The sequence below is a fragment of the Peromyscus eremicus genome, chromosome 1 (genome assembly GCF_949786415.1).
Source record: "Peromyscus eremicus chromosome 1, PerEre_H2_v1, whole genome shotgun sequence".
Taxonomy (NCBI): Eukaryota; Metazoa; Chordata; class Mammalia; order Rodentia; family Cricetidae; genus Peromyscus; species Peromyscus eremicus.
In genome coordinates, this window is record NC_081416.1 from 14,795,694 (window position 1) to 14,817,193 (window position 21,500).

Below are 21,500 nucleotides of genomic sequence, written 5' to 3' on the forward strand. Positions count from 1 at the left end.
AGTCATGGTTGTCACCACTTCTGTATGATTGGGGGGTGTGGGCCAACTGGAAGCCAGTGGGGGGGGGCTGGGGACACGGGAACCTAGAAGCTAGGAATGCTACCCAGAGAAGGTTGCATCCCAGAAACAGACTGTCACCCTACAGAGGTCTACCTCTCCTTAGCAGCCATAGAGATGAGCCACAGTTTATATAACTTTTTAAATCAGGGAACTTATTTTCCTTATTTTTTGCTGCAGTGAACATTTTTGCATACACCACACACAAAATGCACCCATACATATATACATAACTAATTTTTTTTTTTTTAAGAAGTGAAAGCCAGTCATGGTGGTGCACGCCTTTAATCCCAGCACTCAGGAGTCAGAGGCAGACAGATCTCTGTGAGTTCAAGGTTAGCCAGGCCTACATAGTGAGATCCTGTCTCAAAAGGGGGCAGAGGGTTATACCTAGATGATACAGACGCCCACTGCACACGATGGACGGGAAAGCAGGCTACAACAGCATCTCTAAGCAGGTTTCCAATAAGCCCACACTCTCTGCCTCTCCAGGTTGCCTCCCTTTTGGAGTTGTGGTTTTGCTGTCCTTCCCACCCTGTTCCCTGTTCCTTCTTCACTCTCAGGGTAACCATGGCTCTGAGTTCTAACCTGGTATTGCTTGTTCCCAAATGCGATGGCCTTTCCTTCTCCTCCCATAATGGTCGGGGGAGCACTACTTCTCCTAGGTGATGGAATGTCACAATTAGGGCAAGAGGGGAGTGTTAATGGTTGAGATCAGGGAACCCCACCTTTATCCCAGCCCCTGCTCCTGCCAGTCAGCTAAATAAATGAACCCTATTTTACATGTCATCCTGTGACCTGAGGCTGTACAATAGACTAGCCTTGTGCCCACCTCCAGAGCTCCATCCCAGGAGTGGTAGCTCCCACACAGCAGCCTGGGTAATGAGGAATGACTGTTCTGGGTCACACTCTGGAGTCAGTCACTGCCTCCTAAGGCTCTGTGACCATTTGTGCAGCTTCTAGAATTCTGTTTTCTGATCTCTGGTGCAAGCTAATGCTGAGTACATGGTGGTGGGACAAGCCCCCCCCCCCCCCCGAGATAACCCAGTCAGTGCCACTGGCATGCAGTAAGTGCTCACTCTATTGTCTGCAAAAGCCTGGAGACAGAATGGACTGTGATTTGGTATGCTCAGCCTTGCAGAGCACAGTACAGCAGGGACAGGGTGAAAAGCATGTGACCTTTTATGTCACTATGGCGACAGGAGCTAGCTGCCTCCTTCCTGAAGTCATACTGGATAGACCTGTGGCTCAGGAAGCATGGCAGGCTGTGAGAGGAAAGTTCAAAGGGGTCCTCCAGCCCTGACCCATCTCTGCACTGCCTCTGGACCCTCCCTTCCTCCCCAAGGAGAGGCTTGTGTCCCACTTAGTCTGCTTACTAGGAAGGAACCCGGGCCTCTCTGTGACCCTGGGCCGACTGCCTGATGATGTATTAGCCACGTCCCTCTCTCCCTCTGAGGGTTGCTTACCTTCGGAGGCCACTGTTCATGTCCCTGCCCCCCATCCTGAAACATAAATATGGATCAAGTAACAGAATATTTTGACTTGCGGTGACTCTGAAGAGAGTTATCAAATTATCAAAGCCTGTGCGTTGCATTGGAATTTTGCAGACAACCTGGCCTCTTTCAAGCACGCTGCTGCAGGGGCTCTTCCATTTTGTGGGGTCGGGGTGGTCTTTGCCATCCCATAAGGAAGACAAAGTCTGGACAGTCCAGTCTTGGGGGGAGGTTGGCAGTAGCTCTAGGCTTTGGTGGCTGGCTGTTGATCAGTGGTCTGGCACAGAAAGGATGCTCTTCTAGACCCTGTGATGGGCTTGGCACAGAGCAGGCCTGGTGCTGCATCCTCCAGCAGCCATCCCAGGAAGGTTGTTCTGGGGCTGTGATTCCCGCTCTGACTGTGAACGCACTGGCCCATGCACATTTGTGCGCTGTAGGGAACACAATGCTTTTGTAAAGGCCCCTGACTTACACCTCAGCATTCTTTGTAGTTTCTTTGTGTCAACTCTCCAGCTACGCCCCCAGCAAATCCTGCAAGTACTTCCTTCAGCACATCTTCACACGTGGCCTGAGTCTAGCCAGCTTCTTGGCTGCCCTGGGGCCAGCCCGTCACCATCTGTTCTGTGGGTCATTGGCCTCCTGTTTGGTCTCTCAATTCTCCTCAGCTCCCTGAGATCAGATCCTGTCACCCCCATGTTCAGTCTTCTTGTCATTTAGAGTGCCAGCTGTCACCTCCCTCTGGTCACACCTATTCCTCCTCCTCGTCCAGCTCTGGTCATTTGGCCCTATATTCTACTCTCAAACCTGCTGGCCATACACACGTTGGGCCTTTGTACTGCTGTTCCCGGGCGTGGGACACTCAGCTCCCACGAGAGTCAACCCCTCACACTACTGTCTCCATGAGGACAGCCTTGTCTTCCTTCTCTGAGTTTCCCAGCACTTGCTCACCCCACTGCTCCGTTTCTTTATAGAACGATGTCAATTAGCCCGATGTCAATTGTGTCCTAGTCACTGACTCCTGTTAGCGGAACAGGAGTGGCCCCAGCCTTGTGTACTGGAAACTATAGCACAGCAGTATTTGGTAGTCTCAAGAGCTGGGGCCTTAGGCTGGCAAAATGGGGCAAGTAGGTAAAGAGGAGCACACTTCCTGCTTCATAGAAGCCATCTGTGTTCCATATCAAGCTCTTGATTTATTATTATATCTTTTTATTTATTTTTATTTTATGTTCATTGGTTTTTTGTTTTTGTTTTTGTCTGCATGTGTCTGTGCAAGGGTGTCAGATCCCTGGGGACTGGAATTGCAGACAGTCATGAGCTGCCCTGTGGGTGCTGGGAATTGAACCCAGGACCACTGAAAGAGCAGCCAGTGCTCTTAAGCACTGTTGCTCTCCAGCCCCCTCTCTGTGTACACGTGTGTACTGGCCTCGCCCCGTGGACCCCACACAATATTATGTCATTTACATCTCGGGCCACCTGAGGACGATTCTTTCATCCTAGTTAGCAAATGGTGAATCCAAACCCCACAAAGCCAAGAAACAGGGAGGCATGTCTTAAAATACATGTATGATATCTTAGATGCCTGAGAGCAGGCTGCCCTCAGACTTCCTCCCCGGCCAGACCTCTTGCCTTGCAGTCACAAGAGGTTAGTGGGCAAGCCAGGCTCGTGATGAGGCTCTTAGTGTGTCAGTGTGGACCCTGGTGAGGAGAGAGATGTAAGATAAAGAGCCATCCTGGGCTCTGGGGATGTCGCTCAGTGCTTGCCAAGCATGCGTGAAGCTGTGGGTTTGATTCCACCAACACTGTGCCAAACTACAGTGTCACCCTCAGCTACAGGGTAAGGTCAGGGACATCCTGGGCTATGTGAGACCCTGTCTTCAGAAGAAAAAAAAAAAAGGATAGATCAGCAAGGTAGCTCAGTGGATAAAATCCTGGTGACCTGAGTTCAGTCTGGGGACCCAGATAGTGGAAGGAGAGCTCTGAGTCCTTCAGGTTGTCCTCCAAGCTCTACGTACGCACCATGGCGCGTGCGCACATCCCCCTACCACCACCACTAATAAGTAAATAAGATCTTAAAATGAAACATTTAAAAGCCACACTTAAAACTAGATGGAACTCGGTTCAGACGTACCCTGGGAAGGCAGAGTTTGTTCTAACAGCCAAGGTGAACCTGGACAAATGTGGGGTGCGATACCTGTGCCCCCATCCCATCCCCCATAGTCGTGGCCACTGGTCCAGGTCAGTGCCCTCGGGCCGCTCATGCTGACTCAGCACTCCTTGTTTGCCTGGTTTCTGCAGGAACCCTTCAGGCCCTGAGCTCTGGGCACAGGCCTCTCGGGATCATTCCTGCCTGCCCAGCCTGCCAGGGTTCTGATGAAATTCTTGAGATTTCATGGGACAGGCAGAGCCTTGCTGAACTAGTTTTTGTTCTTCAGCCTCAGGGCCACAGAGCCCTCCGTTGAGGCCCTGAACAATGTCCCAATGTTCACAGAGATTCGAGGTGAGAGGCGGTGGGGCCTGGGCAATTGAGGATCATCTTGCCCCCGCCTGCCTCGAGGGTCAACTTCTTTCTGACTCAGGGGGCTTAAGTGTTGCTGGAAAGTCCCTATCCCAACCCACTTTGCTCTCCAGGAGGCCAAGTCCACCCCCAGCACCCCTGCCACCACCAACAATCCCAGCACCGTTGGCATGTACCCCAGCATCCCTGTGGTGGTTCTGCCCTTGGGACACAGGGCCAGGCATACAGGGCGGCAGTCTTAGGCTGAAGTCCAGTTGAGCCAGAGCACTGGATGTGGGGACAGGGGCAGGCTGGCTCAGGGGATAAGCTGGCATACAGGGATGGGGCTTTCCAGGGGAGGGGGTACAGAGCAGGTGGGTTGGGGAGGGATGAGGTCAGATGCAGAGAGACCCACTGCAGATGGATCCAGCCTCCTCCCGTTTTCCTCTTGGCGATGGTGGTTTGTCCAGGACCAGGGGATAAAACTAGGAAGTCCCCATAGGAGATGGGCAATCACTACATTTCCCCGTGGAAAAGGCGGAGGTCTAGGGTAGAGGAAACTATCAGCCTTGCTTCAGACCCAGCAGGGAGACAGTGTAAGGCCATCTTGGCACAACAGCCAGGTTCCTGAGAGTTTGGGGCGACTGGGAGTCCTCACATCCTTAAGCCCGTTGGAACTCCAGGCCTACTTACAAGACATTGAGTCAGTTTACCTGTGACATCTAGAGTCTGGGCTGCATTGTGGCTGGCAGCAGGACCTTGATGGCAGTAGCTTCCAACATGGCCTTCCCTCTCCTGTAAGTTGTACGGCTGTAGCATGGGCTGGTTAGAGGGACGGAGGCTGAGTGGGGAGCATGTCCCAGGTGCTTACCTCTCCTCTTTCCCACCTCTCCCTGCGAGGGAAATGGAAGGTGTTAGAAAGCCATGGAGAGTCCTTCCTGCAGTCTTCCTTAATGCCTAGGTATTTATTGAGCATCTACTGTACGCCAAGAACCACACGGACCAATGAACTCAAGGCTCTCAAGGCTACCACTAGGTTGGAGTCTTGCATTAATTACCAAAACAGAATCAGAAGCCAGCTCTGCTGTGACTTTCAGTGGATCACTTCTCTTCAAACCTCAGCTTCTCATTTTGTACCCCGATCCAAAGGTACCTCCCACCATGCTGTACAGATGGCAAAACTAAGAAATGGAAATGGAACTGAGCCTAGCTGGAGGTTAGCGTTTGGGGGCATCTCACAGAGTTCTCAGCTCTAGGGTCTTCTCTTGGGTGGTTAGGAACCCAGCTGGTCTCTGGCTTGGGAATTGGGGTAGAGAGCCAGCCTCACCCTGTGCTGGGCTGTGTCCTGGTTAGACCCTCAGCTAGGCAGCTCTGCTCATCTGTCATCTAGCCAGGGACATGGGCCACACTGTCCTTCCAGCAACCCATCCAATGTCACTGGGAATGCACAGAAAACCTCTTCATAGAAGTAGGCAAGAGAGCCAGCTGGACCTAAGGGCTATGGGTCCAAGAGAGGCATCTCCAGCTGGATAGGTGAGCTTCCCCCAGGCAACTTTAGCTAGACAAGTGAACCCCCACCCCCCAACTAGGCATCTCCAGCTGGACAAATGAGCCCCCCCCCCAGGCATCTCCAGCTGGATAGGTGAGCTCCGCCCTGCAGGCATCTCCAGCTGGAAAAATGAGCCCCCCTCCCAGGCATCACCAGCTGGATAGGTGAGCTCCGCCCTGCAGGCATCTCCGGCTAGACAGGTGAGCCCCTTTCCCCTCAGACCCCAAAGCCTTTTTCTCACCATTGCTGGCTACTCTGGATGTAACTCCCTGGATGGTGACCTCTCAGGGACAGTCCAGTCAGAACTGAACTTTAACTGGTCTCAGGCTCCTGTGGCCGGCTTTCTCTGCTGACACCAGACAGGAAGCTCTCCACCAGCTGACCATTTACAGCGTGAGGCCGGGGGCTGAAGTCTGAGGCGCAGCTTAGTCCTTGCCAAGGGAACTCACGGTTTGAGGGAGGAAGGCGCACACAGGGGATGGGTTCACCCTGTGAAAGGTATCGGAGCATCACGGGTGCCAGCCGAACCCCAGCTCCTCCTCCACCCACGTGGTACCTAAGAGCTGTGTAAGTCCCAAGGCCCCTGTAACAGTGACAGCTGCTGATCAATCCAGTCGGGCAGGGAGAAGTAGTTGTGTAGGTTCGTAAGTTCAGGGCCACCCACAGTGACAGGCTAGCCTGGTCATGTGGCCAGAGGCTTCCGTAAGGAGAGGGCATTCAAGACGAGACTGAGGTAGAGCAAGCTACTCAAGTAGGTAGCAGGAGGCACCAGGCCAGAGGAAGTCACAGAAAACCTCAGCAAAGAGGCTGTCTCCAAAGGGGACTTAGGAAGAAGCGTTCTGAGAGGAGGTGGGTGCAAGGCAGTAACTAGCTACATTGACACTTTGGCATCAGATATGGTGACAGAATCTGGGACCTCTGGGTTTCCCTTGGAGAGGATATCCTGTGTCAGAGTAAGTGGTTATTGCAGTGGTCCAAGTGTGCAACAACTCACGTCTAATGGCTGTGAGAACTGGAAAACTAATAGGCACAGCCCCAGATCAAGGGACAAGCTCTGTGAAAACCCCATGATCCTTTCCCTTAGAAGTCTGTAAGCTAACTGGGCTAACTGGGATGCTTCCCTTAGAAGTCTGTAAGCTAACTGGCCTAACTGGGATGCTTGGAATCAGTGCCTCGCTTCAGATCTCTGTGTGTGTGTGTGTGTGTGTATCTTGCCACCTGGTGGTGACACAGAGTATTACAGCCACCTGCAATGGTTCTGTTTTAACTATTAGTGTGAAGCTAGCGATCCCTTCTACAAATAAGGCAACTGGCTATACCCCCATCCAAAAGGCGCATGTCTATGGAGACCCTAAAGGTGCTTCCGGAGACCTTTCCTCTGGCCTCCAGAGCCCCTGGGTCTTGCTCTGAGATGACGCTCTGAGGATGGGCGCCATCTGGTGGATGCTGTCAGCCACAGGGAGCCTGTTCCTGGAAGCTCCCAGAAAAATCTAGTCCTCCTCCCACCAACCATAATCAGTCCCATCCTGCTCTCTAGCAGGTTGCCAGCTCAGTTGTCCCTGGGAGTGGTGGTCCGGAGTGTGTCCAGGTGACTTCAGGTCCCACCCAGCCTAGAATCTCCATTGACAGGCTGTTAGCCCCAAGAGCCTAGCTCAATGGTGAGGGTCAGAGGGCGGGGCTTCTCCCACGTGACCTTGACGGTGTATAATTTACATATTATCAAATTCACTTTCTTCTTATGGTTCAGGGTATGGAACCCAGCGCCTTGCGTGTACTCAGCAAGTGCTCTACCACTAAGCTGCATCCAGCCTTTCAAATTGCTTTAAGTGGACGACTGATTTGATGATTAGTGGCACAGTTCCAGATGTGCGACCATCACCGCAATCCAGTTTCAGAGCGTTTTTACCACTCTCTCTGAAACTTGTATTATTATTATTATTAATTATTTTATGGGTATTTTGCTTGCATGTATGTCTGTGTACCATCGGATCCAGACCTAGTGACTCCAAGGACCTTGTGAATACCACTTGAGACAAAGTAACCCCAAGAGAGATGGTATCTTGGCTTGTCGTATGTCACACCCTATTGGTGAAATTATTAAGGCCACTCCACGTAGTTAAAAGGAGATTTATTTAATGGCGTAACTTACAAATGAAGGGATAGGTAGGTCGCGGGATCTGGGGAAGGTGTATCGCAGTCCAGCGGTGTTCTCTGGAGCTCTGCTTGGCCCACCTCCGCCGTCCAGGGTCCCGGAACCGAGAGAGAGTGCTGGCCCATCCAGATCTCGGATCTCCAGGCGCCTCCCTTGGCCCGGCCTTGTAGGCGTTGCCGAAGTCTCAATGGGGGTTGGAACTTCCAGATCAAAGCTGGAATGGCTACCCACTACAACACCCAGCTCTTGCAGTTCCTGTGGGGGAGGACCCCAGCGGGAAGGAGGGAGACAGGCAGTGTTAATAGTATCGACTCTGTAGGAAGCAGTAGCTCCATGCACAGGCTGGCCCGCCTGACTGCAGGAGTGCCCAGCTCCCCTTCAGCCCACACAGAGCCCACTGGTGCACAGCAATGGGAGGGTGCTCCAAAGGTCTGAGTGAGTAAAGCATGAGTGACCTTCCACTGTGCTAAGGGTAACTCTCTAAGCCCCACCAGGGACCTATTCCTGGGGAGCCTACCTCCCCAGCTCTGACCTCGGGGCCCTCTCACCCAGCTCTCCTCTCCGTTCAGCCCATCACCCCAATTTACCTCTCTTCCCTTCTTTGTCACGGCCACCTCGGCATCTTCCTCCCAGCTCTCATCCCCAGGTCCTCCATTCCCCAGAGGCAAGGGGTGAGTGTGTGGTTTTCAACCTGAGGCCCTCGAGCCTGGCATCCAGTGGGTACTCACTGGCATCCAGTGGTACTCAGCAGATACTGAGAAGAGCAGCTAGTTGGTGCTACCAAGAAGGTTGACCCCTACCTAGCAGAGACTAGACTGGCACTGCCTCAGGGCTTGAGGTCCCTGCCGCCTAGAAGAGGCCAGCATGCCCACGCTGAACTGCTGGTGTGCCAGGTACAGTGGCTGAGCAGGAAGAGGTCTAACAGATTCCAAGATTCCCGGTCCCGGAGGGCAGGAACCTTGGAGAATCCTTGGGGCCCATCTACAGGGAGGGCTGTGGTGGAGAGCAGCCTTGTGATAGACCTGTATAAAATGGGGTTGAGCACCTCTACCACACAGGCACTGTCCAGGACAAGGACATGGTTTGGAAGCTGCATGGTGGAAGCACTTGACAAATGCAAGGATCTTCTCCATGAGGGGATTGGTAACAGTGACATTAATGATGGATTCTTCCGCATCCCCCCACCTTTGAGAAAGCAGTGTTTACTGGGGATGGGGAGGGTGGCTCAGTAGTGCCTGCCACCATTCCTGCCCCTGTCTAGGCAGAGCCAGAGGGAAGCAGGTCTGTATGAGACCCAGAGCTGATGGAACCCAGTTTAATCCTGGAAACTGAGGCACAGAAAAGGCTGGTACTGCCTGTTCCGGCAAAGCTAGACCTGAAACCTAGGTCTTATGACCCCAATGCTGGACCGGCCGTTGGGGTCCATCAGAGTCCCAGCAAGCCTTTTCCACTTAGGCATGCCCAGAAATGTAGCGCACACAGTTGTTGAGTCATTGGGAAGCCCCCAAGCTGTTCCCCAGCAACACAGACCCTTGGCCGTGAGCGCCTGGCCTGCATTTCGAGCCCACTGTGTGCAATGTGGCGGCCGCCTGCCCCTTTGTGGAGCTGCCTCATTAAGTCCGCCTCTTGGCCTGCCACAGTGAAGACATCTAGACTTGGCATTCATTCCTGTTGCCTGGGATCCAGGAGCCCTCAAGAGGCCTTTCGGGCTCACAGCAGAGGGGATGGATTCCTGAGGACTAGGAAAGCAGTAGGAACAGCCATATCCCAGGTGCCTTGGGGGCCCAATTCTGTGACCCAGCAGTCCTGTGGTCTTGGCAAAGTGGCTTTACCCACAGAGCCTGAATTTCTTCCTGTCTGTGAAAATGGCCCATCACTTCAGCCTGGCTACTTTCCCCACATCCCTCCCAGGCTTGTCCTCTCTAGCAGCCCTAACCTCCCCATCTTCCCTCAGTGCCTACCTTTGGCCATCTGTCCCAGATGCTGTTAACAGCCTGCCTGTGGATCTTGGCTCCCCTGAAAAGCCTCCATCCGGATATCCACTGGGCCAGTGCAGAGTGGCCCGCAGTGGAGATGGAGGGGAAGGAGGGTTGAGCTGAACTGGGCCTGGAAGCTAACTCAATTCTTTATTATGCCCATTCACTTACTCTTTCTCCCTCCAGGGAAGTGTGTCCTCTGAGTCTCATCACTTTGGAAATAATGACGTTCAGAGCTGTGTGTGACAGATTTTTTTCCTGAGGAGACAGAACACATTATCTATTCACCCCAGATAGTGAGCCCATGACAGATACTACCATAGTCCAACTTGGTAAACCAGTGAGTTTTATTGGGGTTACTTACAGAAATGTGGGTGAGGGATTACTTACAGGAGCAGAAATGACTCACAGACAGCTGTATCACCAAAGCCCACCCCAGCATGGGTGACAGCTCAAAGCTGGAGGCAGCCTTCAGGCAGCTAACAGGTTGAAGAATGTCCTTTTAGGTGGCTCCAGGCTGCTTGCCCAATATCTTTCTTGTTTGTGGTTTGGCTTGTCTGGGAGTGGCTCTCTTTGCTGTTTACTCTTGGAGGGAGGGGCCTAGTGAGTCTGGTCAGTTTCAGGAACTTCCTGAAGCTCTTTGAGTTCCTTACTTTCTGTCTGAAGGAGCGTCTCTGCAGGATGGAATGTTTCAGTCTAGGAGGAAACTTCTCCACAGCAAGAGCTGTAGGGAAGAGCTGGTCAGTAAAGAAGTCAGTAGCCCCTGTGGTCCTCCTCTAGAATCCCTTCCTGCCCCTGCCCCTCCCCTGCCCCTGTGTTCATGCACCGCGTCACCCCAAGTTTCCTCTTGTCTGCTTTAAAGCCCCAGTGCCTCCCTCTTCTAAGCAGCTCTCCCAGACCACCCCAGGCCACTCTGACCTCCCCACCTACCCTGGGAATTCCTATACAGTAAACTTCCTTTTTTTTTTTTTAAGATTTTTTTTCTTATGTATACAGTATTATTCTGCCTGCACACCAGAAGAGGGCACCAGATCTCATTATAGATGGCTGTGAGCCACCATGTGGTGGACCTCTGGAAAAGGACCTCTGGAAAAGCAGCCAGTGCTCTTAACCTCTGAGCCATCTCTTCAGCCCCACACAGTAAAGTCTTGACAAAGCTTTATGGTGTCCAATCACAGTTTGAGTTCCCTTTGCTTTCTTTCCTTAGATGTCTGTCTTCACTTACTAACTAGATGGTGTGCACTTTAAGGCAAGACAGTGTTTCTTTGGTCACACTCCTGCTTCAGGCATGGGAACAAGTCCATGACAACTTCTCAGTTAAGATGTGGGTGAAGAGTGGACGCTGGATAGATAACAGATGTGTGATAGATGAAAGGTAGAAGATGGAAGATGGATTGGTAGTTGATAGATGGACATGGATGGGTAGTTGACAGATGGACATGGATGGGTGGTTGACAGATGGACATGGATGGGTGGTTGATAGATCAACATGAATGGGTGGTTAGTGGATAGACATGGATAGGTGGTTGACAGATGGACATGGATGGGTGATTGACAGATGGACATGGATGGGTGGTTGACAGATGGACATGGATGGGTAGTTGACAGATGGACATGGATGGGTGATTGACGGATGAACATGGATGGGTGGTTGACATATGGACATGGATGAGTGGTTAACAGATCGACATGGATGGGTGGTTAGTGGATAATGTAAAATGGATGGAACATGGATGACAGTTGGAGGATGGATGGATGTAGGATACATGAACAAAGGACAGAGAATGCCTCCAAACGTGGAAGGGCCTCTTTGACATCCTCTATGGGGACTTCATAGTTGAACCTCATCACTGTATTTTGTCCCTAACTCTTCTACATCCTTTAGAAATCCATGAATCACCTATGGCCAAGAGGTAGCCGGCCAAGTTGGTAACAGGATGTCAGGTACCCTAAGGGGGAACTTGTACTACTCCATGGCAGTGGGCCTTTCCTAGGAGGTCAGCTTTGTGATTCTTCCTCCCCGGCCTCGTTCATAGACTGCTTGTCAGAGTCTTCCACTGGGTGGGACTCCTTGGAAGGGGCATAGGAAGAATCAGGTCTGTTTGTGCTCATGACCCTAAGTTGGCATGGTGTGTGAAGGGGCCAGGGTCTTACAGCTCTGTTGCCACCAGGGGGGCCACCCTCCCCCCCCCCACTGCAGATTAAGCCCTTCTTGTGAGGCCACGCTTTCAGTTGGAATCTTTCCCATGTTCCAGTCTTTTCCACCTTAGCCGAATACCATGCTAAGAGCTTTGCACATTGTCCATCTTGACCCCCATGATGTGGCAAAGCAAGAATTGGTTTAGCTCCTTTATAACTGAAGGTTCATGGAGCTACAGAGTGGCAGGCAGATGGCTGGACCAGGCTTTGAACCCATCTCTCTCCTCGCTAGTTGCTCTGAGGCCCAGGCATTGTGGAGCCATGCCTGAGTGTCAGCCACATGCAGAGCCTGTGCCCACTGTGGTGGGCCAAGCCAGAGGAGGCAGGAGACAGCACTTGGACTTTTCTCTGTGGACAGAGCAGCAGAGACTCTTTGGGAAGCTCAGGAGACAAAGCAAAATCTGTCTCTCTCTCTGGTGGGGAGTGTCTTCTGAGGTCTATGATGGTCATAGCATCCAGCCCCTCTAGGACACAGGCTGGAGGACCCAAGACCCCTTTCTTCCCCCGAGGAATTCAGCTTTTTCCCCCAGAGCAGGAATCTGGCCTCTCTGGGCAATCCACATGGTCACAATGGGGCCCATTCTCAGAACCCTGGAAAAGGCAGGCCCTGCGGAGAAAGGCCAGATTCTTGTTGGACACAAGAGCCTTCAGTGCGGCAATTTAGACCAGGACACAAATGGGGGCATAGAATGGCATCCATGCTCCCTCTGTTTTGCCTGGAGGTCGCTGCCTCTTGAGACCATGCTGTGCAAAAGCTTTCAAAAGTCAGAACAGAAACCCAGCTCCAGGCTATGGGGCAGGGGTGGGGGGTGGGGGGGTGGTAGACAGCTCCCAGAGCTCTGCAGACCTCAGCTGCCCCGGGGTCCCTTTGCTCAGATACTCTCGTTTGCTTCTAGAAGAACATGCTCCTTCTTTCTCTGTGACTCTCTTGCAGAATCAGAGTCTCGCAGCAGCTCTGTCTGCTACTCAGAGTAGCCTCCTTCTAGAAGTGGAGGAATGGAAACCCAGAGAACTCGTCAGTGTTTTTAAAATGCCCCTGCCAATTAAGAAACGCATCTCAGCTGAGGGGTGGTGGCACATGCCTTTATCCCAGCACTCGGGAGGTAGAGCCAGGTGGATCTCTGTGAGTTTGAGGCCAGCCTGGTTTACAGAGTGGGTTCCAGGATAGCCAAGGAGGTTACACAGAGAAACCCTGTCTCCAAAAAACAAAACAAAACAAAACAAAAAAAACAAAAAACAAAAAGAAGAGAAGGAGAAGAAGAAGATCTCACAGGGAGACAACACAGGGAGACAGACAAACAAACAGGTAGACAGACAGACAAACAGGTAGACAGACAAACAGGTAGACAGATTACTGAAACTGACATTTCACAAAACACCCTTAACCATAAATGACTTGAATGGTTTCTAGTCAGTTCTACCCTTTAGAAGCGCTTGGTGAGATCTGTCACAGCAAGTTCGGCGCTCACTGACAGATGAAGGCTTGTCACTTGAAAAGTGTTAGTTTGGCTGGGAATGGTAGGATTCTGGGAATGGTAGATGCTGGGAATGGTAGGATTCTGGGAATGGTAGGATTCTGGGAATGGTAGGTGCTGGGAATGGTAGGTGCCCCTGTGATCTCAGCACTTTGCAGGCACAGACAAGAGGATCAGGAGTTCAGAGTCATCCTCAACTACATAGTGTATTTAAGGGCTAGCCTGGCCTACATGAGATGGCCTCCAAAAAAACACCCCAGCACTCTTTAATTAATTAAAAAAGCTTTTTGATCCCAATTCTCTTTCCCCTGTCTTCCAATAGCAAATGCAGGGATGTTCTACAACACCCGATTGAAAACAGAAAGTTTAAGTGGCTTGTCCAGGCCACCCATCCTGACGGCAGAGCCGAGCCCAGAACTAGGTTAGTTGATTTAGGGCCACACTGTCACAGCCTCTCTCCTGCCTCCATCTTCTAGTTATCTCCCTTTCCTAGTCCCAAAAGTTTCCTGAGCACGTCCCCCTTGCCCCTGATCCCTCCTGGATTTCACAGCTGACCTTCAAACTCCATCCATCCTGGCCCTTCACCAGACCACCTGTTCACACATTACCAGATCCATTTTTCCTTTGTTGTGAGCTGCTTGTCCCTGCTTCTAGAGCCTTCCCCTTGTTCCTGTCCTGTCCTGGGATTAAAAGGGCCTTGTCTTTGAGGGCACCCTCCTTCAGCCCAGGATCTCTGTTGTGCTTGAAGTGTTGATTGTCTGGGAATGTTAGCTCCCACCTTGGATTGTGTACCGTTGGTACCCGCCTGCGTCACAGACCTGCACCACAGACCTGTGAACCAGGTTCCCTCGTGCCTGCCTATAAGGGCCCTGAGGTCACACGGCAGCAGCTTCCAAAGCTTACAGGATGGTGCGTGGTTGAGATCACCACAGTCTCTGCTGGACTGGATTGAGTCCTTCTCAGCCAAGGTTATATCCGATGCAGTCTTCCCAGTCCACCTAGTCTAAGGAGTGCCTGTGTCCTAGCTCTCAAAGTCACCCCAAGCCAGCCATCTGCCACGGAGTCTGCTTCTCCTGAGCAGGTCTTAGCAGCAGCCGAGGACCTGCAGACGGGCACCCCAGGCCATGCAGCCAAAGTCAGCCAGCAGACAGCGTTGGGATGGAAGTGCGGGCTTGTGCCCGTGCCAAGGCGCTCACTGATGGGAAGGAAGGAGAGAGGGAAGAGGCTGTGGCTGCTGCCAGATTCTGCCTACCAAGGATACGGCAACCTTCCTCACAGCCACCCCAGAACTCGACTCCCCTGACTCTTCACTCCCCTGCCTCAGCTACTCTTCCTAGCTTCCCTTTGATGCTGATAACCTTGATGGACAGGGGTGACCACCTCCTTTTCCCAGCAAGAGTCCAAAGCCGGCTGGTGGTATGTCCTCTTTTTGCAGTCCAGTTCTTGGCCCTGGTGCAGTCCCACTGGAGCATTGTGGGTCAGGACTATCTGTCTAACCCCAGGATCCCTTAGGACCTTAGTCTCCCCATCTGTAAAGTGGGTTAACATCAGCTCCACCTGCCTCAGCACTGAAGACCAAATGCTAGGAATCTCCAAGAGTGTGGTATAGGGAGAGGAACTGTTTTGTTTTACTTTTCCTCAGGCTGTGATAAAATCCCACAGAAAAAGCAATTTAAAGGTTTCTTTGGGCTCACAGGTACAGCCCATGAGGTGGGCAAGTCCAGGGCCTCATCTTGAAGCCCCTGTTACAATGTATCCACACACAGGAGACAGAGAGAAATGAATGCTTACCCAGCTGACTTTCTCCTTTTTATTCACCCTGGGGACCCCAGCCCACAGAACGGTGCTGCACGTACTGGTTGGGTCCTCCACTCACTGAACTCTCAGGGGTGGCTGTTGCTTGGCTTCCAGAATAGTCTGTGCAACAACACTGTATACTCCATCCTCCCCAAAGCCTTGGTTCTGTGGCTGTCCTCATTCTGTGACTGTGACTGGCTGTGGCTGTCCTCGTCCTCTGGGTGGAGAAGTTCAGGACTGAAGTAGTTCAGGGTCACCACCACAGCAAGCAGCCTAGCTTTGAACCAGAGGCTTTGGCCTCGTGTGAGCTCAGTTGCATCTCCCCAGAAAGGGCCCAGAGATAAACAGTGTGACTCCTTTTGCAGACACAGAGAACTGAAGGGGGAACTCAGCCTTCTCTCCTACAGTTCACCCTGTGGGCCACGGGGGAACACTGGCCCCCGTGTGCTCCCCACCAGCACCGTGTTCCAGTTTCCTTAGTACAGTCGGTGCCTGTGGTCTTAGTCACCCCTGGCCAGCTAGAAGGCTCGACAGCCTGATGGAGCCTGGGAGGCCTTTCCAATTACATTAGCTTCTGGCATCACGAAAGGGAGATGCTAGCCTCGCCCTCCCTCCTCTGTTCCTTCCTGTGGCTCCCTGGGACTTAGTGACTCAGCAGCAGGTCAGAGGCAGGCTAGACTGTGACTTCCAGGGAGGGGAACGTTGTCGGGGCAGTGACTCTCATCACCAACGGAAGACCCCAATTGAGTGACGGGGGAAATCTGACCCCAACAGAGGGTCCCCGCTCTCCTGTCAGGCCAGAACTGATTGAGAGGTGGGTGTGCCTGCGGTGGGGGAGTCCTGCCTTTTCGTAGTCTGGTATGTGAGGGATGGGGGAGTCCCAGATACCTAAGCTGCTTCTCAGCGCATTCAGCAGTTAAAAATACCAAGTGGCTTTGCTGAAAGGTGCCCAACCGGAAACCTCCGAGAATTTCCTATTAGGGCAGAGCCTTCCTGGGCTGGAGGCCAGGCACCTTATGGATTCCTCTAACTGCCACCCTACCGTAGTTCATTTGTGACTCAGTCTCCCCTTCTACCCAGGGGTTTGTCAGGCCCCAGGGTTCTGCCCTCTACTCCTGCACCCACAGCTCCAGGAGGGTGGGGCTTGAGAGTCTGTGTGTAGCCTCAGAGCTCATCAGAGTTCCCGGTTTGGGGCCCAACCCAACCACAGCCACCCATTGACTGATTTTGGCCCTGCCCTTCTCACCTGAAAGGAGAGAGATCCAGGAACCCTGGGTGGGGGGGCTCCAGACTCCGATGGTGGGACAAGGCCCGAGGTCCTGTCTGTAAGCTTTTCGGGAAATTCGAACACATTGCTCCTACTTCACACAGCTATCCGGAGGGAGTGGCTGGGGCCCCGGTGCTTACGAAACCCTGGCCCAGCCTCAGGATCCCAAGGAAGCTTGTTGGAAACACAAGACAACCAAGTAGGTGTGGGTGGCTCCACCCTGGATTTCTAGCCAGCGTTCTAGATGATTCTGTCGAACGGTCAGCCTGAGCTTCACCAGTGTGGTGCTTGGTGACATATGCCTCATTCCTTCGTTCCTCCGTCCCATGAGGACAGCTTGCCTGCCTCCTCACTGGTGCTGCTGACGCAAAGACAGTCTCAGGCAGCCTTCAGCATGGAGAAGGTAGCCATGGAAGCGAGAGAGCCGCTCCTGCTTGGCCACTGGCAGCCTTGGGAATGGCCAGTGGACTGTGGAGTTCTAGAACCCAGCAAGCCCTTTGGGAGAATGGTGCTCTGAATTGCCAGCCATGTCCTGCCCTTCCCCTCGGTCAGCCCCGGAGGAAAGAATTCCTCTCTGGGTGGGAGACAGCCACTACATAATAATCCTTTCCCTGCTGGGAGTTCTCCCTGCATCTGAACATCAAGGGGGCACTGGGAGGCGGGCTAGGGCTCAGTCTCTGCCAGCTTTCCTTCTGCTTCAGCAAGTGTCCTAGTTTGGGTACTATTCCTCATGAAACACCATGAGTGAATTGGGGAGGAAAGGGTTTATTTGGCTCACTCTTCCACATCACTGAAGGAAGTCAGGACAGGAACTCAAACAGGGCTGGAGGCAGGAGCTGAAGCAGAGGCCGTGGAGGGGAGCTGCTTATTGGCTTGTTTGTCAGGGCTTGCTCAGCCTGCTTTGGTATAGAACCCAGGACCATCATCCCAGAGATGGCCCCACCCACCATGGCTGGGCCCTCCCCCATCAATCACTAATTAAGAAAATGCCCTACAGGCTTGCCTGCAGCCTGATCTTCTGGAGGCCTTTTCTCAGTTGAGGCTCCCTCCTCTCTGATGATTCTGTCTTGTGTCAAGTTGACATAAAACTAGCCAGCACATGAAGGGAGCAGGATGAGAGTCCTCGCTCTGAGAGATGCACATTTGTGTGCCAAGCCCTGCTCTCCACCCTTCCCGACAGTGCAACCCTCTGCCCACGGGCCCTGCAGCTTTTATTCTTCCCGGGGACCTCTGAACCACAAGCCCTTCCTCACAATGGGTGGTGCTGGTGGGCCGTGAATGAGCCTCATCTCATTCACTGGGGGGTTCCAAACTGGACAAGAAGGAGGGGAGGCACGTGCCGTTCATTCCAGCCCTCAGGAGGCAGAGGCATGCAAAAGTTCAAGGCCAGCCTGGACTACATAGTGAGGTTATCTCAGTAGAAACAAGAAGTGCAGCTTCCCAGGCCTAAGGCCATTTCCTTCAGGATCTCAGGGATCTGAATCTGAGAGTCTCTCCTACGGGCTGCCTGCCTGCCCTCCTCAATGAGACCCTCCTCCAGGGAGCAGATCCAGCTAGCTAGTTTGCTTGGCCAAAAATAGGTAGCAAGTGGCATTTTCTTTGGTCCCCCAGGAGGGCAGTTCCTCTTGTCTCCAGATAAGTCCCAAGCTGGCTTCTGTGCTGTTCCTTGAGCATTATCAGAATGCAGATTTTAGGAATTCCACGAGATTGGGGGAATGAATGGAAGGTACAGGAGGAACAGCCAGCTTTGGGGAGCCTGCCTCTGCCTGATACTGAGCGTAGGTCTTCGGGAACCCAGAGAGCAGAGCTGGGCAGACTCCAAGCTGTCCATTCAGGGCAGAAGGAAGGTGGGAGGGGCTATCTGACTATGGGTACCAGCAGTTATTTTAAGTGACAGATTAGAACCCAGTGCTCCCTTTAGAAGCTCAGTCTCCATTCCTACCACTCCCAGCTTCCTAGGCACCTCTGCAGAGTGCCCACAAGAGAAGGCCCAGTGTCAGCCTTTAAAGAAAAAGAACTACAGGTGCTATGTTCCTGCAGGCCATGTTTGCCCATTACTTGTGCCAGTCCCAAAAGATGGAGTGGTTTAAAGCAGCTAGTGTGCCTTAAGGGCGCCGTGGGTGGGTGGGGGAGGACGGCATTGAATCAAAGGGTCAAACAAACTAATTGCAGGAATGAGAGCGTGCTGGGGAAGTCGCTACCAGGCTAGCAACGCAAAATGGTCAGAGCCTGGGCTCTAGCGATCACCCACCCTCCTGGTAGCCTCAGTTTCCCTGTTTGGCAGGCCCGCTGGAATCTGATAGTTCTCTTGAATCTATCGAGGATTAGGGAAAGGTGAGCCCCTTTGGGCAGGCTGGGGCGCGGTCGGGGTGCGGGCTGCGGAGCGGCAGGGCGGGGCGAGGAGGCTGGTCCTGCCGTTGGGAGGCCGGGCTGCCGGGCGGCGGGCGGGTATCGCAACGCGCAGTGCGTGCAACTGCGGAGCGCGCGGCTCGCTGAGCCGCGGCATCACATGAGCAGAGGCGCCGGGAGCGGTCGCAGCCCGCCGGTGGGCGCCCCCGTAGCTGCAGCCCCGTGCCCCCGCCCGCCCTAACCATGTCTATTTGTTGTTGTTTCTTTTTCAGAGATTATGGCAGTTCCAAGAGGAAATCAGGTAAGGGAGTCTCGGCGCTTTTCTTTCTGACCACCCAGCTGCATGCACGCGTCCCTCAGATCCTGCGCAGGACTTTCGGGGGAGGGGGGAATGCCTTCCCGGCCTGCGGCACTGTGGTCCTGCCTGTCGGGGGGACACATCCATTGCCCCTTCCCTGTCCCTCTCTCTAAGTTCTCTGCCACTCACACCTTCATTCTCCTCCTTAGTCCCTCTGACTCCTTGATGGGAGTAGAGTGCATGGGGTAGGGGGTGTCTCGGAAAGGGCCTAAGCCCCTGCAGCATCTGCAGCCGGATCCTGCACCCCAGCTGCAGGCGCCACTGCTGGGTATTGCTGTGGCTTTCCGGTTCATCCTTCGCGCTGCGCTGGAGGAGTTTGTGGATACGCAGGGTCTTCTGCGTGGGAAAGTGAGACGGGACTGAGAAGGGGTTGGTTGCTCTTGAGAGACTTGGGTTTGCTACACCTTACCACTGGCCCGAACTCTCCCCAGCTGTGAGCTTGCGCTTCTCAAGGTTGTGGGGGTCCGCTGCAGCCGAGAGTGGCTTGCAGAGACAGACGTAGTGGGCGTGCGTGGGAGGGACGACGGGTGGGGGCGGGGAGCGGCAGGTGTAGGTGCTCCCCAAGCAAGAACGAGGTTGTTCTCTGGCGCTGTCCCCGGAGGGTCAAAGAAGATTCTTTCTGGGTGGGGGAGGCTTTCCCAAATGGCACACGCCTGGGTGTGGGTGGGGTGTAGTTAGTTGGGGGCGGATGATCTTTTAAAGTTAGCGTGGCAAATTTTGGGGTGCAGGGCTGAGGCAGACAGAGCGAGCTACATTGGCACATGTGTTTCCTGTATGTGTCGTGGTGGGACATCATGGACAGTCTCCTGAAGAGTTTGACCCTTGGGGATGTGTTCAATGCCCCTATATCTCAATGTGTGTGTGTGGGGGGGCCTGTGGGCCAAGTAGAGGCTTGCCTACCGCCGCGATGGGTGGGAGTTGAGGTGGAAGTAATTGTATTCTGTGTCCTTGTAAATATAGGTTTGGATGTGTCGGGTGTACAAATGCTATCTTGTGTCTGGGTGTGGGAGGCCATGTGTTGGGTTGTGTGGACCCGGGTGGTCCTGCTGATAACTGTGCAGAGGCTGGGTGTCCTCTGTGTGCTATAGGCCGAAGTCTGTGTAAGCATGCTTCTGTACTTAGTTGTGGGGTAGGATGTGGTGTACACATGACTGACAGCTGTGCCACGGTATCTCGGGTGTGCACTGCAGCAGAAGGGCATTTCTTTTTGTGAAAAGGGGGGTGAGGAGCCTGAAAAGTTTTGTCGTTAACACTGCTGGCCAGAGCCCAAAGGGAGAACTGGAGGGGCAAAACTGGAGTTGTGATAACCAAGACACTTGCCCTGAACCTCTGCAAGTCTAGCACGCTCATTCATGCGGAACTCCAGCTTCCTCTTGGGCTTTGGGAAGTTCTTGTTGCAGTTTCTTCATTATGCTTAAAACAATAGTGATGAGAATGCCTGTCTCATGTAATATAGGATAGCCCTTAGCACATGATAAAATCATAATACTATGTAATAATGTGTGTATAATACTCTATATAGTACTATATGATACTATAGCAGTAGTGGATAGCCATTATCCTTGTGGGCCTCCTGTTTTAAGTTAGGGGTCCTGCCCACTCCCCATGCCCCACTCAGGCTGCCTCCTCAGTTTCTCTGCCTTCCATCTCCATCCAGGAAAAGGACGGATGGGGAAATTTAATTTACATTAGTATGCTTATGGTAATGGCCTCTTAATGTCATGGTTAAAATGGCAGGCTGGAGCCAGGCATTAGGCATTGGGAGCCAGGCTCTTTCCCCTGTGACTCATGGGAGACTCCTCCCTCTCGGGACCTAGTCTGTCTTTGTAAATTAGGGACATTTACATCCACTTTGTGGTGGTCGTTAACTATTTTTCTTTAGACCGTTATCTTTGAATGTCCTTAGATGGGCATGGTGCTTGGTGAGGGCTTTTCATCTGTGTGTTTCTGTCTTGTTGTTGTTGTTTAATGAAATTAACTTTTAAATCAGTGAACCCTGAATAAATCCTGTTACCCTCTCTAATGTGGGTGGGCCTTATCCAATCAGTTGAAGGCCTTAATAGAACACACAAGCACGCACGCATGCACGCACGCCAACACACCAACCAGGAGCTCTGCTGTAGCTTGCCTTGGGACTTGACTACAGCTGGTTCCCAGGCTCCTCCCTGCCCTCCCTTATCACAGACTTGGTGCTCACTAAGCTTCCAAAGTCACATGAGCCAATTTCAAAAATAATTTTTTTCTCTCTATGCACATCATGTTGGCCTGTTTCTCTGGAGAACTCTAACACACACTTACGTGGCAGTAATGATATCAGTTGATATCTGTGAGTGT

The 21,500-nt window shown here is 52.8% G+C and overlaps 1 protein-coding gene and 1 long non-coding RNA gene across 5 annotated transcripts in view; one reads left to right on the forward strand and one right to left on the reverse strand.

Annotated features, from left to right (window-relative positions):
• Sh3pxd2a (SH3 and PX domains 2A) overlaps nucleotides 1–21,500 on the forward strand; it is a 130,114-nt gene that overhangs the window by 34,670 nt on the left and 73,944 nt on the right. The window contains exons 1-2 of one of the 4 annotated variants that reach the window (XM_059256767.1): nucleotides 14,630–14,811; nucleotides 19,081–19,109. Coding sequence is in view for 2 of the 4 variants with exons in the window: in XM_059256753.1 (XP_059112736.1) it covers nucleotides 18,678–18,793; nucleotides 19,081–19,109 (145 nt within the window). In the remaining 2 variants the exon portion in view is untranslated. Of the gene's footprint in view, nucleotides 1–14,629; nucleotides 14,812–18,653; nucleotides 18,794–19,051; nucleotides 19,110–21,500 lie in introns of those variants that run through there. The other 3 variants (XM_059256753.1, XM_059256744.1, XM_059256772.1) reach the window with 3 other exon arrangements.
• On the reverse strand, nucleotides 10,051–17,017 carry LOC131905992 (uncharacterized). The gene is made up of 2 exons (XR_009378089.1): nucleotides 16,439–17,017; nucleotides 10,051–10,445 (listed from the first exon to the last, which is right to left on the reverse strand). It is a non-coding gene; the product is annotated as an uncharacterized LOC131905992 (long non-coding RNA).